At 64.4% G+C, this 16031-nt stretch overlaps 2 protein-coding genes, 1 long non-coding RNA gene and 2 other non-coding genes across 6 annotated transcripts in view; 1 reads left to right on the forward strand and 4 right to left on the reverse strand.

The window, feature by feature from the left end:
- SCAP (SREBF chaperone) overlaps positions 1 to 1412 on the forward strand; it is a 45125-nt gene extending 43713 nt beyond the window's left edge. For both annotated transcript variants that reach the window (XM_057367859.1, XM_057367860.1), the window contains exon 23: positions 100 to 1412. In XM_057367859.1, coding sequence (XP_057223842.1) covers positions 100 to 345 — 246 coding nt within the window. In that variant the 3' untranslated portion in view covers positions 346 to 1412. The remainder of the gene's footprint in view (positions 1 to 99) is intronic.
- On the reverse strand, positions 1238 to 13204 carry PTPN23 (protein tyrosine phosphatase non-receptor type 23). Its single transcript, XM_057367858.1, has 25 exons — positions 13009 to 13204; positions 12232 to 12306; positions 11487 to 11614; positions 10795 to 10871; positions 10641 to 10690; positions 9961 to 10092; positions 9552 to 9632; positions 8967 to 9098; positions 8754 to 8801; positions 8437 to 8493; positions 8185 to 8243; positions 7846 to 7925; positions 7635 to 7749; positions 7412 to 7477; positions 7162 to 7307; positions 6522 to 6830; positions 6091 to 6245; positions 5848 to 5999; positions 5418 to 5597; positions 3230 to 5246; positions 2907 to 3088; positions 2600 to 2704; positions 2373 to 2511; positions 2181 to 2294; positions 1238 to 2105 (listed from the first exon to the last, which is right to left on the reverse strand). Exons 1-25 carry the CDS (start codon positions 13090 to 13092, stop codon positions 1566 to 1568), a joined length of 5223 nt encoding a protein of 1740 aa, XP_057223841.1. The 5' UTR covers positions 13093 to 13204; the 3' UTR covers positions 1238 to 1565.
- A 1167-nt stretch (positions 13205 to 14371) lies between these two features.
- On the reverse strand, positions 14372 to 15925 carry LOC130574585 (uncharacterized). Its single transcript, XR_008965446.1, has 3 exons — positions 15843 to 15925; positions 15144 to 15361; positions 14372 to 14674 (listed from the first exon to the last, which is right to left on the reverse strand). It is a non-coding gene; the product is annotated as an uncharacterized LOC130574585 (long non-coding RNA).
- On the reverse strand, positions 14769 to 14897 carry LOC130574640 (small nucleolar RNA SNORA9). The gene has a single exon (XR_008965451.1). It is a non-coding gene; the product is annotated as a small nucleolar RNA SNORA9 (small nucleolar RNA).
- Positions 15473 to 15601, reverse strand: LOC130574641 (small nucleolar RNA SNORA9). Its single transcript, XR_008965452.1, has one exon. It is a non-coding gene; the product is annotated as a small nucleolar RNA SNORA9 (small nucleolar RNA).
- Positions 15926 to 16031: the final 106 nt, after the last annotated feature.

The following is a 16031-nucleotide window of genomic DNA, read 5'->3' on the forward strand; positions in this document are numbered from 1 at the left end:
AGGCCGGATCCACGGCTTGGCCCCATTCCAGCCCCTCGGGGGTCAGCTCTGTCTCATTCCAACCCCGTGGAGCTCAGCTCTCTGCCTTCTGTCCTGCAGGAGCTGGGCTGCGGTGCCAGCCTGGGCGTCATCTCTGACAACCTGCTGGTGACGGGTGGCCAGGGCTGCGTGTCCTTCTGGGACATTGGCTATGGGGACCTGCTCCAGACCGTTTACCTGGGCAAGAGCAACGAGTCCCAGCCGGCGCGGCAGATCCTGGTGCTGGAGAACGCCGCCATCGTCTGCAACTTCGGGAGCGAGCTCAGCCTGGTCTACGTGCCCTCGGTGCTGGAAAAGTTGGACTGAGCCCGCGGAGGAGGGGCCGGCGGGACTGAGACGGAGCTCGGGGCTGTGCCGGAGAGGGGACGGGGCCGCCGGCGCCGTGGCTCTATCCGTCACCGCTCCSCCACCGGAGCGACCCGCTCGCCCAGCGGGGTGGGGCCCCCGCCCTGCCTGCTCTCCCTGCTTCAGCATCTTCCGTGGGGTCTCGGCGACTCGGTGTAGAGGGACATGGGATAGGGCAGCAGTGAGGACGGTGTGGTGGCTCCCAGGCTGGGCACCCAGCAGTGACTGTCTCAGCCCAGCAACGCTCCCAGGACACACGAGAATCCTCGGACAGCCCCAGCCCCGGATGGAAGCCGGGAGAGGGCCGGGACCGACCCCTCCTGGGCGTGGCTCGGCCCCCACGTGCCTTAGGGTGCGGCAGGGCCCCGCCCGATCCCGCCCGGGGCCGCAGCAGCCCCCGCCCTATTTATTTATACGCTGTAAATAGTTATTTATTGGGGCAGGGGGCGGGGGGGSCCAGCCCCTGGCAGTGCTGTCCTTGCCGCGCCCCGGCACAACTGCCCTGCCCGGCTCTCTCCTGCGCCCCGTCTGCAGCAATAGCACCTTCCTCCTCCTCCTCCTCCTTCCCTTCCTCCTCCTCTTCCCGCTGCGGGGCCAGAGGAGGCTTTTCTCAGGTTGGGAGTGGGCGGAGCCCTCGCCCCTCTCCCGCAGCCACTGGGGAGGGACGCGAGTGGGGTCACAGCGGGACCAAGGTGCACCGTCAGGGATGGGGCAGCAGCCGGGCTCCCCCCCCAGGACCCCCGAGCAGGGGCCAGGGACTCCGCTCCCGTCGCCCGTTGCTCTGCAAGCCCCGCTGCAGCCCCGCCCCTCCCGCTGTGCCCCCGAACCGCCGATGACGTCTGTTATTGACCCCCGGTGATTGTAGAGGCGGCGCCGGCCTGGGCCAGGGGAGACCCCCGGGACCCTGGCCCAGCCCCCCGCGGGTGGCCTTCGCCCAGCTGTACCTTTGTGCTGTACAGGGGACGCTTTTTGTACCGATCGTGTTTTATAACGTGTGCAGGAACATCCATTAAACGGAACTAACCCGAGCTAGGCTGAGCYCTGATCCTCCCACCCCCGACAGCAGCACGACCCGGCCCTGCAGATAAACTCGCTTTATTTTAGTAGCAAAGAGCTGAAAAAGTCAGTTCTACCTGGAGTCAAACAAAGTGGGGCTGGGGGCCGGGAGGCCCCCACCCCCCTCACGCCTTGTTGAGGGTCCAAAGGGGGTCGAGCATGCTGAGGGGGTCATCGCTGGGCCGTGGCCTCCGGAGCCCCTCACCCGGCTGCGCCTGCAGGAAATTCTGCTTGTTCATGCGCTGTTTGCCCTTGAGGGAGGCGTCCAGGCTGAAGGCCTCTGGCGTCAGTGAGGCCAAGAGCTCCAGTGAGGAGGAGGAGGCGGCAGCTGGGGGGGGAGCAGGGGGCTCTGGCGGTCCCTCCGGCCCCTCGGGGCTCTCCCCCCCAATATGGTTGCTGCTCTCAGTGTCACCCGATGGCTCGGGGACGGGTGGCTCCGGGGCAGGGAGCTCGGGGACACCGTCCACGACGCCGTCAGGAATCACYGGTGGCACCTCAGGATCCACAGGGTCTGGGGGGGAAGCGGGATCCACCCCCCAGCCCTCCCCAGGCTCTGTGCTGGGCCCCCCTGTTTTGATGCTGAGCTTGGCGATGGTGGCCTGGATGGAGCTGATGGGCACGTCCCCCCCCAGCACCAGGTCCTGGGGGTCCTGTTGGAAGTAGAGCTRGGGGAGAGTGGCCCCATGAGCCCTGGGAGTGGCAGAGCTCCCCAAAATCCACCGAAACCCCTGCACACATACCTTGGGGGAGGTGCTGTTGGGGGGCTTGGCCAAGGCAGGGCCACCCACGCCATGGCGCAGCAGCACCTGCTCGGCGTGGAGCAGGACGGCCTCGAAACAGAAYTTGAGGTGCAGCTGCAGGGAGGGGACATGGTGAGACCTGGGAGATGCAGCCCCTGTCCCAGTGCCCGGAGGCTGCGCCCCCCGCAGTACCTTCTCCTGCAGCATGTGCTTGCGCTGCTGCCGCATGCGCCTCACCAGCTGCGCCAGGTCCGGGATGCCGTTCCCGGCCTCCACCTCCTGCACGGCGGCGTAGAGCAGGCAGAAGGCGCCGGTGCGGCCCACGCCGGAGCTGCGGAGAGACCGCRAGTCGTGACGGCCCCGAGAGACGAGAAGGGAGCCCCTGTCCCCTGCCCTGGGAGCCCACCTGCCCCGCTCACCTGCAGTGCACCACGACAGGAGTGTGCAGTGGGCGCTGGTGCAGGTAATGGCCATGCACCTCCTGGATGAAGCGCAGGAGGCTCCCCTTGCTGTCGGGCAGGCCCCTGCGGGGTGGGGGAATGCAAACTCACTGGAGGACCCTGCGCTCAGCCCCCCCAGAGGGGTCAGGGCTGCCCAAACACGCCCACTCCAGAGCTGTGATCCTGGAACCGCCCCCCAGGCGATCAGGGCTCTGAGAACACTCCAACCCACCCTCACCACAGTGAGACCCCCCAAAGCTCCCACCCCCTTCCTTCCCCCGCGTACAGCTCAGGCCAGGAGGTGAACTGGAGGTGGGCGACGGTACGTTTGAGGCTCTGGTCACGGTACTGCAGCGTCAGCATCCGCTCCACGTGCGTGGGGGTCACCCGCAGGCTGGTGAGCACCAGGGTCAGGGGGCCCTGCGCCACCGGCTGGCCCCGCTCCGACGGGAAGTACCGGAGCACCTTCTGCCACGGGAGAGGAGGTCAGCACACCCCTGGGACCCTCGGGTCCCACAGGGCCTGGCGACGCCCGGCCATGGGCACCGGGCAGAGTATCCCGTCACCGGGGCCCTGCCCGGCCATCCCCGCACCCAGGACAGGACGCACCTTGTCCAGCTCCTGTTCGGACACCAGCATGACCACCACGGACACCTTCTGCTCGTAGATCATGAGCCAGAAGTCAGCGGCGGTGCCGACCAGCGGGGCCTGGGTGGCGATGAGGGCGGGGCAGTACGGGGACAGATCCTCCACGCGGCTAGCGTTGATGTAGTCATCCTTGCCCGAGCGCAGCACGACGCGATTGCAGTCGTAGGGCATGATGTCCTGGTGCCGGTTCTTCATGGAGTAGCAGCGGGCGATGGCGATGGAGCGTTGCCGGGCGTCACGCTCCTGGGCCTCCTGCAGCTCCTTCCAGAGCGCGTCCAGCTCGGAGCCACCGCCTGGTGCGGGCCGCTCCAGCCGCTCGGCCTGGGCGCGGAACCGCTCCAGCTCCGCCAGCAGCCGCCGGACGCGCTCGGGCTCCGCGTAAGGGTCGGCCTCGATGAGCTGCACGGCCCGGGGCCGCTGCCCCTCCTGCGCCCCCGCCTTAGTGGGCTGCAGCAGCCCCCCGGGCGCGGCCGAGCCGCCGGGCTGGCTCTCGGGGCTGGACGACAGCAGGTCGGCAGGGCAGGCGCTCTGCCGCGGGAACGGTGCATCCCCGGCGCCCGGCGGGGGCAGAGCCGGCGAGGGTCGCGGCGCCGGGGGCTGCATAGGCAGGGCAGGGGACGGAGACGGAGCCGGGGAGGGGACTAGTGGGCCCTGGACCACCACGGTACCCGGCACGGGGCCGGGAGAGGGGGCCGGGGTGGGTGGGGTGGGCGCGGGGGGGCCCAGGGCCATGGTCCCGGGGGGCAACTGAGCGCTGGGTGGGGCCGGGCTGGGGCAGAAGGGCAGCGCTGGGGAGCCGGGGGGCACCGTCTGGAGCGCCCCCAGGGCCGGGGGTCCGCTCTGGGCAGGGGTCCTGGGGAAGGGCACGGCCCCCGGATGTGGGGTGAGGCCCGTGGGGGGCAGCTGGTCCTGTCCGGGGAGCTGGTAGAGCTGCGGGGGCAGCGGGGMCTGCCCCGGGGCCGGGGGTGGCAGCTGTCCCCCAGGACCGCTGAAGGGCTGCTGGGGGAACTGGGCCGGGGCGGCCAGGGGGACTCGGGGCGGTTGCTGGAAGGGCAGCGGGGYCTGGGCTTGGCCCGGGGACAGGAAGGGACGCGGGGGCAAGTGCTGGGGGCCCTGGGCGAAGGCGGGCGGAGGCTGTGCCGGGGGAAAGGGAGGCTGGGCCGGTGCCGTGAAGGGTTGAACTCTCGCTGCAGTGTAGGGGAAAGGGAAGGGGGAAGGGGGCACCGCCGGGCGCTGGGGGGGCAGGAAGGGGCCCGGAGGTCCGCGGGGGGGCAARGAGCAGCTGGAGATGGGGGCCTGGATACTGTCCACCGTGGTGGTGGCCGGGCGTGTCCCCGGGGGTTCAGGGCCACCCATCCCTGGCTGGGCAACCACGGGTGCTGCCCCAGGCATGGGGGGCCGGAGTGGGCCAGGGGCTGCCCCGGGCTGGCCCAGGCCGTAGGCGGGGGTGGGCAGGGCCCCGTGCTGGGGGGACGAGCGCGGGGGCAGCCCATGGGGCCCCCCAAAGCTTGGCTGTCCCGGGGCACGGATCAGGGGTGTGGCCGGGAAGAGCTGGGGGGCGGCAGAGCTGGGGGCGGGCCCGGCAGGGGCCGAGGGCTGCAGGAGCTGCCCCGGAACTCCCCCGGTGGGAGGGAAGGGGCCAGGCATGGCAGGGGGCCCGGGCAGGCGGTAGTGGCCCGGGAAGGGGGGCGTGGGGGCCAAGGGTGGYAGCGGGGCGCTGGCCACCCCTCCTGGCAGCATGTAGGGCTCAGGGGGCCGCAGCCCCSCGGCCATGGCGGCCAGCGCAGGCGGGGGTAGCTGGGCCAGAGACCCAGGCAGCAGCTCCGGGGGGATGCTCCGCAGCTCCTCTGGCAGCTCCGACAGCACCAGGGAGCCCAACTCGGCGGCCTCGGGACCCCCAGCCTCCAGCTCCGGCAGCTTCTTCTGCAGGGGGGGCTTCGGGGCCGTGGGTCGGGGAGGCGGCTGCTTCTTCAGCTCCCTGGGGGGACAGGGGGCTCAGTRTATGGTTGGGTGCTGTCCCCACACTGGCCCACGGGCACCAGAAGTGCCCACCCCCGCCATTCCACCCAGGCCACCACCCAAAGCTCCCCAAAGCCCTTTCCCCCCACCCGCGGTCTCACTGGCCCCTGCCCAGGCAGTATCCACCCACCTCTCCAGCAGCTGCTGCCGGTGTGCCTCGCTGGCCTGGCACGCGGCTCGYGCTCGCTCCAGCAGCTTGGCCGCCTTCCCCTCCAGGTCCGTGTAGAAATCCTTCCCCTCCTGGGACTTCTTCATCAGGTCCTCATAGGCCTCGTAAGAGGCCACCAGGGTCTGCACRGTCGTGTTCCATCTGGGAGAGGGGCATGGAGGGGCTCAGCAGGACGCAATGCCAGGGTAAAGGTTTGTAGCCAGCTCTAGGCACCTGGGGGACACTCCAGTTCCCACTGGCATRGGTGCAGGGGCAGGACAAGGGCACCCCCCGGCAGTGGGGTGGGACGGGAGAAGCCGCGGTGTCCCCACAGGTCCCAGGGTGTGGGGGTGAGGGCCGTTCCTGGGCCCTGAGACCCCCCACTGCACTGGGACCCCCCTTCCCCACTCACTTGTGCTCCACCTCAGCCAGGGCCTTGCGCACGGCCGCGTATTTGACGTTGGCGTCGGTCAGGGCCTTGAGCACGTTCTCCTGGGCAGCCAAGTTCTGCTCCAGGTACACTTTGAGCTGGTCGTACTTCTTCAGCTGCTCCTCGAAGAGCTTCTGCCGGGACACGGGAGGGGACACAGGATGGTCCGCAGGGCTTGGGGATGGGGCGGTCCCTCAATGGGACACGGGGTGTCCCCAAACCCACCTTCATCTCAGAGCGGTCAGTAGTAACCAGTGAGGTTGTGATGTCATCCTTCTGGATCATCTCCCGCAGCTGCTGCTCCAGGGACATTCGCTGGTCCCGCATCTCCTGCACTTTGGCCAGAATCCGCTTCAGGTTCTGCAGCACCTGTTTGTCATCTGGGGGTGGGGTGGGGTCAGGGGCCCGGTCGGATCCCGAGGAACCRCACCGAGCCCGCAGGGTGGGATCTGCAGAGCCAGGTCTGGCTGGGACAGTCTCTGTCCCCTCTGTTCCCAAACAGGACACACCCTGCATGTTCCCAGAGGAAGCTCTCATCCCACTTGCATGGACGGTGCCAGGTGACACACAGGGACCACCAAGGGGCACAGGGAGGGGCGACCCTGCCTCCGCCAGCCCCAAGGGAACACTTGCAGCACCCCGGGGCCAGGACTCACCTTCGGAGAGGCTGGGGGTGGGCAGCGCRGCCCGGACCTGCTCCAGGGGGCCGCCGAGCAGGCGCAGGTTGCCCAGGTGCAGGTTCATGGCACGGTGCAGCTCGGTGTTGGTGAAACTGGCCTTCTCGTGTAGCTCCAGGTACTTGGAGCACTCCTTGCTCACCTCGGCCAGCCCCGGGGGGGACCCCGGTGCCGGCGGGACCCTCCCCAGCAGCTCCTGCAGCTTCCGCTCCTGCACCTCATCCTCTTCCAGCAGGTCCCGGATCTCCTTCAGCGATGCCTCCACATCGGTGAAGACCCCGGAGAGCACTGGGGAGATACGGGGGGCTGGTGGGGGTTGGGCTACCTCCCGCCTGCTCCAGGCTGAAGCCAKGCAGGGACACAACGGCTCCAGGAATAAACCCAGCTGTGGGCAGCCACAGGCAAGGACACRACAGCCCAGGCTTTGGTATGTTGGGCTCCTGGGCACCCGTGCCCTTGGGGTCATCCCCCCTCCMATCCAACAGGGAAAATGTCCTGGGATTCAGGAATTTATGCCAGCACAGAACCAGCTATTGCTGAGAACATTCTCAACACCCTGGGCAGGGATCAGTGCCATCCCCCAGGCCCTGCCAGCACCCTGCAGTGCTGGAGCCCTCACCCTGCATGGACTGGACGAGGTTGCGGACGGTGTCGGGGCGCACGCTGAGCGCGGCACATTTCTCCATCAGCACGGGTGGAATGTGGTTGTACATGTCCAGGTTGTCCACGGTCTCAGGRTCCAGCTGCATGGAGTCCATGAACTGGCTGTGGGACACAGAGGGGCCCCTGAGGGGTGGCAGTGTCCCCCCTCCCAGAGSCTCGGGAGCACCGGGACCCCGTGGGGTGGAAGGGCTGGGCCCCTCACGTACTCCAGCACTTCGTTCTTGGCTTCAATCTTGGCCATCACATCCCGCAGCAGTTTGGCCTTTTCCTCGCTGGAACAGGACAGAACATTCCATGAGCAGGGAAACCCCCCCACCAGGCTCCATCCCATCCCATCGCAACCCATCGCAATCTCATCCCATCCCATCCCATCCCATCCCATCCCATCCCATCCCATCCCATCCCACTCTGGCCAGAGCCCAGACACACCTGTACAGGGACGAGGCCTCGTGGGCAGCCATGGGCACCAGCTTGGCAAAGATGTCAGGGCCGGTGACCGCGGGGTCCGTGGGGTTGACGGGCAGAGCCTTCACCAAGGGGGCACCTGCAGAAAAAAAGCTGGGCTGGGATCGCTCCTGAAAGGATCCTCCTGCTCAATTCCAGCAGATCATTGTCCCCAGAAGTCCCAAATCCCCCTGACCTTTGACAGACTGCAGAGTGTCCAGTGCGGGCACAGCCTCGTGGTAGATGAAGTCATTGTCTTTTTTGGCTGAATTGTACCTGGAATGGGAAGTGATGCTGGAAGGGAAGAAGCGGGCGACATTCCTGGMTCCCTAAGCTCACTTCAATGGGCTCAGCCCCACTGGATCTCCTGGGATTGCTCCAGCAATCCCACAGCAGCTGTCCATCCCCAGGGCCTGGGGCAGTGCTGGGCTCTGCATGTTGGGGACACTGGGAACACTCCCCAGGCTCCCTGCCCCACAACATTCCYGACCCCTGGAAAAGGAAGGGCACACTCTGGGGTGCCCCACAGACTCACTTCCCTCCGATGACATCCATGGTGAACCTCAGAGCTTCCTGCACAGTTTCAGGCTGTCCCTGTGGAATTGAGAGCAGGAATTGCTGTCTGAGTGCTCCTAGAGCATCCCATCGTGCTCCAGACGGAAACAGAGAGGCCTGGAGGCACCTGACCCTCTTAAACTGATCCCAATCCTCCTCCTCCTCCCAGCCTGGCAGCCCAGGGCCCAGCTGTGGAGCAGGAAGCCTCCAATCCCAGCCAGCAGGAAYGCACCTTTGCCAGCTTGATGGCTTCGTTGAGCTTATCCAGAGCACTCTGGAAGTAGATGACCTGTGGGAGAGCAGGAATTGGGGTCAGCATGGGAGGTAATGTCCTGGCTCTGCACAGGGACACCGATTCCCGAGGGCCATAGCTTCCCACGGCTTTCCCAGAGCACCCTGGGAAAGGCCCTGGCAGGACACAGGACTTGGGTGACATGCTTGTGTACCAAAGGCTGTGGATACCCAACCTCTTCCAGGATCCAACCCCTTTCCCAGGACCACGACCCAGAGGCTGGAGCAGATGGAATGGGATGACATGGCCCCACTTACCCTTTCCCCAAACTTCTGCTGCTCCTCAGCCTGTTTCCCCATGTGCAGCTGGAAGAAAACAGGGATCAGAGTTCTGTAACTCCAGGGAGAGCTTTGAGAGGGGCAGGAAAACCCCAGTGAGCGGCCAGAGCTGCTCTGCAGCTGGCACAAGTGTCCTGAGGTGGGATAGGAGCACAGGGAGAGACCCCCCAGCCCCAGCTCCCCCTCACTCACGTGGGCCACGGCAGCAAAATAATAGATTTTCATCTGAACCAGTTTCTTCCAATCCTTCTGGATCTTGCCGAGCAGTGAGGCCGTCTCCGAGTTTTCCAGCGCCCGGCASGCCTCCTTGTAGTAATCCACCACCTATGGGGAGGGACAGGGTGGGGAAACCTCCTGGGAAGCCGGATCCCAGGTGGAATCAGAGCAGTGCAGGGAAGGGGGAATCACTGGCACCACCCCAAGGACTCAGATCGCCTGGAAAAATGGTTGGGGGAACTCAGGGATGTGTTTGGGACCAAAGCCAGGGATTGGTGACATCACTGGGACACCTGTCACCAGTCCAGGTTGCTCCAAGACCCATCCACCCTGGACTTGGACACTTCCAGGAACGGGGCAGCCACAGCTTCTCTGGGAAATCCATTCCAGTCTTTCACTCACCTCACAGCAAAAAATTCTTTCCCAAACTCCCCCCAAATCTCCCCTGTCAGTGTGAAGCCACTGCCTGTCACTCCAGGCCCTTGCCCAAAGTCCCYCTCCAGCTCCTGATCCCAGAGCAGCAGGAGCAGGCCCACGGTGGGAGCAGCTCCTGGAGCTCACCTGGGCACTGATCCGGGCCACGAGGAAGCTTTTCCTGTTGTCCAGCATGGACTTCTCCAGGAGACATTCCTGTGCCTGGCCCTGCCAGGGACAAGAGAAGAACATTCAGTTTCTTCAACCCTTGGGACACCCCAGACCCCTGGCAGGACCCACTGGCTCCAGCCCCTTTCCCAAGGGCTGGATATGGCACAGGGATTATCAGCCCTGAGGGTGCTTGGAGAGCCTAGGAATGGCCTGAGCCTTCCCCCATTGCCTCCCACAAATCTCCTGCCCCTGAGAGAGAGAACCCAGACCCCACAAAGAAGCCCCTGCGGAACACTGGGGTCCTGTCTCCTCAGATCCACAGGGAACACAACCCTACAGACACACTCTGAGGTGTCCCAGTATGACCAGTGCTCCCAGTCCCTACCAGCATAAGGTTGATGTTGAGGCTGAGGATCTGGTGGCTCATGTCCACACTGTAGGAATGTGGGAAGTGATCCCGCAGGTAGGTGAAGGCACCAGCAGCACATTGGAAGTGGGTGCAGGAAACCTTCATGCCCTGAGAGGATGGAATTGTTTGGCTCGGAAAAGACTTCCCAGATCACAGAGTCCCCCCAGCCCCCAGCACCGCCAAGGCCACCCCTGACYATGTCYCTAAATGCCACATCCCCAGGGCTTTTAAATCCCTCCAGGGATGGGGACTCACCCCTGCCCTGGGCAGCAGTAGCAGGGCTGGACAGCCCTTTCCAGAAAGGAACATTCCCAATATCCAACATGACCCTCCCCTGGCCCAGCCTGAGGCCGTTCCCTCTCCTCCTGTCCCTTGTTCCCTGAGAGCAGAGCCTGACCCCACCCCTTGCTGTGCTGAAAGCTCCTCCTGAGTGCCCTCATCCCTCAGTCCTTCCTGCTGCTCCAGCCCCTTCCCCAGCTCCCCTCCTGTCCCCAGACACGCTCCAGCCTCTCAATGTCYTGTACCCACAGATGCCAAACCTGTCCCCAGATGCCACGTTCCTCACAGGGCCCAGTACAGGAACAGTCCCTACCCTGCCACATCCAGGTGCCACCTTTCCCCTAGTGGGACAGGTGGCTGGATTCTGGGGTCATTACCTCCTCAGACACTCGCTTGTCCATGGCTCCCAGCATGGAATGCAGAGCTCCTGTGGGGACAGGCTGGGGCTCAGAGGGCAGGGACACCCCAACAGCCCCTGGGAATGGGGGCTTGCATCAGGGACACCCAAACCCATGGGAATCGGGAGCTCACCCAGGTTGTAGAGGACACAGGCCTGCTCATACTTGATGTCCTCATGTGTCACCGTCTTGCCCGAGAAGATCTCAGTCCTGGGGGAAAGGGGGCATAGGACAGGGAACAACCAGAGATTCTTCCAGRAGGAAGATTTATTGAGAGCCCAATTCCTCAAGGGTCCCCGGGACCACCTTGTGAAGGGCTCCGTTCCCCAAAGGTTCTCTGGGATCCTCCTGTGCCACCCCAGGCAGGATACTKCTGTACCCCAAGGGGTCTCTGGGATCCCCCTGTGCCACCCAGTACAGGACCTTGTTCCCCAAGGGGCCCCCAAAGCAGCTCCTCCTCAGGGGAGGGGCACGGCCACATCCCGCCTGGCTCAGCCCCCATCCCAGGGTCCCCATCCTGGGATCGCCACCCCGGGATCGCCATCCAGGGATCGCCACCCCGGGATTGCCATCCCAAGATCGCCATCCCAAGATCGCCATCCCAGGATCGCCATCCCAGGGTCCCCATCCCAGGGACCCCATCCCAGGGTCCCCATCCCAGGGTCCCCATCCCAGGGACCTCATCCCAGGATCGCCACCCCAGGGTCCCCATCCTGGGATCGCCACCCCGGGATCGCCATCCAGGGATCGCCATCCCAGGGTCCTCATCCCAGGATCGCCATCCCAGGGTCCCCATCCCAGGGTCCCCACACCAGCCCCCCTCACCAGGTGACCGGCACGGCCGCGTCCTGCCCGTTTCCCATGGGGATGCGGCTCTGCAGGAAATGCAGCTGTCCCAGGTACTTGCGCAAGGTGCTGCAGCCCTCGAAGTCCCTGGGAACGCTGACGGCGCTCTGGGAACGGGACAGGAGGAGGGAGAGGTTTGGGGGACACGTTCCAGGCAGGAACAGGAGCCGTCGTGCAGGGGAGGCCAGAGCCAGCATCATCCGGCTGCTCCAGATGAGGCACAACCTCCTGGAAAAACTTGGGAATGGGCGTGTTCTCCCAAAAATGAGGCTGGAAGAGCCATGTTATGGGTCCGGAGGGAGTGGGTGGGAAAATGAGGCTCTGACTCCTGGCACAGCTCCCAGTGGTGGGAGAACCAAAGGGATTTGGGGAGATAGAACTGGGGTGTCCCAGACCACACTGGGAGAGGAGGAAACAGCAGGAGCACCTGGGAAGGTTTCCTGTTCTCCTGCTTCAGGATAATTCCCAGTGYTGGGCTGGGGGAGTCTGGGCCCCCCAACTCTGAGCCTACTTAGAACCCCCTGGACTTTGGGGACCCTGGGACCACCATCAGGAGCTGTCCCTGCTCCCCCCACCCAGCAGCTCGTGGCTYCTGGATCATTGGGGTCATCCAAAGGCTGCTCTGTGAGACACAGGAGAGGGAGAGGAGCAGCCAAGGCACAGCCCTCAGGCCAGGGGTGTCGGCAGAGCCATCCCAGGGAGGCTCCCGAGGGTCTCCCCTCACCTGCCGGAGCAGCTCCAGCTTCCGCAGCTCCTCATTGTAGTTCTCCGGGTTCTCCCCATAGTTCTTCAAGACAAACTGGAAAAGGGAGGGGCGCTCAGAGGCCCGAAACACCCCCATCCCCTGGAGAGGCCGGTGGGGAGGTGGGAACACCAGGCCGGACCGGGGGAGTTCCCGAGGAGGAGTTTCATCCCCACGGGCAACTCGTGGGATGGGATCGGGGAATGGCTGAGGGTGGAATAAGGAGTTATGGGTAGGGAGAAGGTCCYCCCGACCCCCAAGGTGAAGCAGGATGGGGACATTCTCAGGGGCCGCCTGGGTCCCCCGCAAAAACCGCGAGGGAGCGACACAAACGCTGAGAAACCCCCCAGTTCCTCCCCATCCATAAATCCCGTGGCACGGGAAGCGCCGGGCAGGGGTGGAGCTTGTTTACAGCTGTTAATTAAGTGACTAATGAATCAGGTCCCCATCGTGATGGCAGGGACAAGTCGTTGCCCCCCCGGCCCTCGGTGAGCGCCGGGGAGGAGGATCGCGCCGTCTCACTCCTCCCGTGCCCCTGTCCTGATCCAAAGCCCCGCCAGCTCCAACTCCCGACTGCTACAGGGACTCCCCAGGCATCTCGACCGCCGTTTTCCCCTTCCCTGAGCACCTCAAAGGCTCCCAGACCTCGTTTCCCTTCCCAACGCCTCCCGTTCCCCACAGACCCCGACACTCCCGCCCCGCCCCTCCCGGGCCCCTCCCGGCCCCCCGCAGGCCCCGCCGGCCCTTCCCCGGCCCCACCTTCTTGACGGCGGCGTTGAAGGCGAACTCTCCGGCCTCCTTGAGGTCGAGCCAGATCATGGGCATGCGGGGCACGGCCTCCATCCCGGCCCGGCCCCGATCCCGGCCTGGCCCCGATCCCGGCCCGATCCCGGCCCTGATCCCGATCCCAGCCCGGCCCGGCCCGCCGGAACCGCGCGCGGGGCCTCACGGGACACCGAGTCCGCGCGACACTTCCGGTCCGGTTCCCATGGMGACGCCCCGCCCCTCGCGCGGGTTTCCACGACGACGCCCCGCCCATAACCGGTGGCGCTCGCTAGGCCACGCCCCTTTGGGCGGGATAAGCGCTGTTGCCATGGGAACGCCTCGCTCCCTGACTGGAGCGGACGGCGCGGTCATGGCGGAGCTCCGCCCTCACACGGAGCGGTTGCTGTGGCACCCAGGCACGCCCAACCCCTCCTCAGTCCTTTCAAGGACTCCCCTAACGGGRCGCCATTAATTAATTACCCCGCTAATAATCCTTTTCCCCATCTCCCGCTGTCCCCTCAATGTCCTGTTGTGCATTTAGATCCCAGGGACACCTCGTTCTCCCCCACCAGCTGTTGCAACAAGGTCGATCAATCAAAATAACGGGGGCTGGCTTTATCCTACAATATCCCATTAATGCATTTAACCTGGCAATGTAATTATATGCTCCTTTAATTAATTGATCCATTAAGTTAATTACTTGACCCATTAACTGAACTGATTGGTTCTAATAGAGGAGCAGCTCCTCGGCAGCTTTCAAGATTCCAGCAGGAGCACACTAGAGCCACCTTTCTCCAGCTGGGAATTACGCCCCACCTCCCAGCCTTCCCAGCYAGCCTGACCCGGTTCATCGGGAACCCGGACACCCAGGGACTGGGGACACTGGGACACAGGATGTGAGCATGGGGACATCAGGACCTGGGAGAAGGGGACACCAAGACACAGGGATATTGGGACATCAGGACTCAGGGACATTGGGACTCTGGTTATCTTGGACACTGGGCCTCAGGGACATTTGGGGCTTGGGGACAAGGCATACAGGCACTGGAACCACCAGGATCTGGTACATGGGAACACCAGGACCCATGGATATCAGGACAATGAGTATTCGRGACACTGTAGCTCAGGGACATGGGGCTACCATGGCCATCTAAACGTGGGACATGGAGATAGCAAGCCCAGGAAACCCTGGGACAGAGTGACACCRTCAGGGACATCTGGATCTGGGACACAGGGGCATGGGGACACAGGGTGGGTCCCTGCTCTCCACAGGCATATCTGATGTAACACTTGGAGCACCTCATTCCCCTCCCACTGAATCCTCAGTTTTATCCCTTTTAACCTGAAATGGAAAGAAAAAAAAAGCTTTGGAATGAAAACATGGAAAAACTATGGGTTCATGTTTAATTCCCTGATTTTGTTATCACTGAATCCTCATTCTTCCACAGGGAATTTGCCACACTGCTCAAGCTCCTCCTGGACAGATAAATCCCTGTGGGGTAACAGCGCTGGCCTGGGYAGGTGACACCTAGCGCACGCCTTGCTGGGTTTGGCAGTGTTAATTAACCAGCACTGGGTCAATTATGGTGACAAGAGTGTCGCACACACTTTCTCCTTCCTGGTGGCTTCCTGAATCCCTCTGGATCACGTCAGCGGGAGCCTGGAATGGAGAAGGGTGGAAATGTCATCAGTTCTGCTACACTGAGAACAGCCCCGGGCTGCCCCCATTTTCCCCAAATCCCACTCGGGCCTGGGGATGTCCGGGGTTTCCATAACCGCCCCCGGGAAGCACCGGGAGAGGCCTCAAACGGCCCCAGGATGCTCTGGCAGAGCTTCAGGAATGGCAGGAGCCACAGCAGGCACCCCCATGCTGGAGCCTGCRGCAGGAAGAGCCATGGGCACCGGGACACGGTGCATTCTGGGCTCTCCAGAAGGCCTGGGAAGCACTGGCAGGTTGGTGTCACCCCGGGAATCACCTGCTGGGGYGAGGGGTGACACAGGGACAGCCCAAGAACGTGGCCCCGCAGCCCATGGTGACACCAGGACCTGCCCAGGCTCCCAGGAGTCAAACTGCCCGATATTCCCACGGCATTTCAGCCCTGGAGACTCCCTATGGGCATGACTCTCACCTGGACAAGTGGCGTCAATGACTAAATTCTGCCACACTGGAGCTCTATGCCCTAGGTCTTGGCATTCTGATGGAATTTCAGCSCCGGTGAAACGCGAGGTCGAGGCCTTGCTAGTATTAGTTAACCAAAATCAGGCTAATTATGCTGACAGGTTCCTTGAATCCACTTCTTTCTTCCTGGTGGCTTCCCGGATCCCTCAGGATCCTTGGAGGAGGAGCCTGGAATGGTAAAGTGCAGGAATGTCACYGGCCGCACCGCGCCCAGGCCCTGCCCGGGAATTTAGACTCCCCCAATCTCGGAGTGTTCTCCCTCACTCCCTCCCAGGCCGAACGTGTCCGGGGAGTCTATGACCGCCCCCGGGAAGCGCCGGGAGAGGCCTCAAACGGCCCCGGGATGCTCTGGCAGCGCTGCAGGAATGGTGGGAGCCACGCCAGGCCCCCCCATGCTGGAGCCTGCGGCGGAAAACCCCAGGATGCCTCAGAACAGCCCGGGGAGCCCTYCRCAGCATGCACCGCGCCCCGCSACCCCTCACGGCGGAGCCCGACAGRGGAGAAGCGCCGCACCCCACGCGGCCCCTGAAGCCATCGGGGCAGCCCCAGGCAACCATCGCTGGTCACCGCGGTGGCGGTCCCGCGCGTGGATGGCGGCGGGTGACCCCGATTAGCGGCGGATGAGCCCAGGCCGCCATCCCACCCTCACCTGCTCCTGCGGCCGCCATGGCTGAGAGAGCGTGCACCTCGTGATGACGTAACCGTGGCGCGAAGGGGCGGAGGGATCAGCACATGCAGCACATGGAGTGGGCGGGGCCCAGAGGAGGGCGTGGTCAGATGGTGGTGGGTGCGGCCCCGGTATTACATCCCATGGAGGCTGCGGTATGGGGGCGTGGTC

The sequence above is a fragment of the Malurus melanocephalus genome, unplaced genomic scaffold (genome assembly GCF_030028575.1).
Source record: "Malurus melanocephalus ecotype Western Australia unplaced genomic scaffold, MMel_1.1 scaffold_86, whole genome shotgun sequence".
Classification (NCBI taxonomy): domain Eukaryota; kingdom Metazoa; phylum Chordata; class Aves; order Passeriformes; family Maluridae; genus Malurus; species Malurus melanocephalus.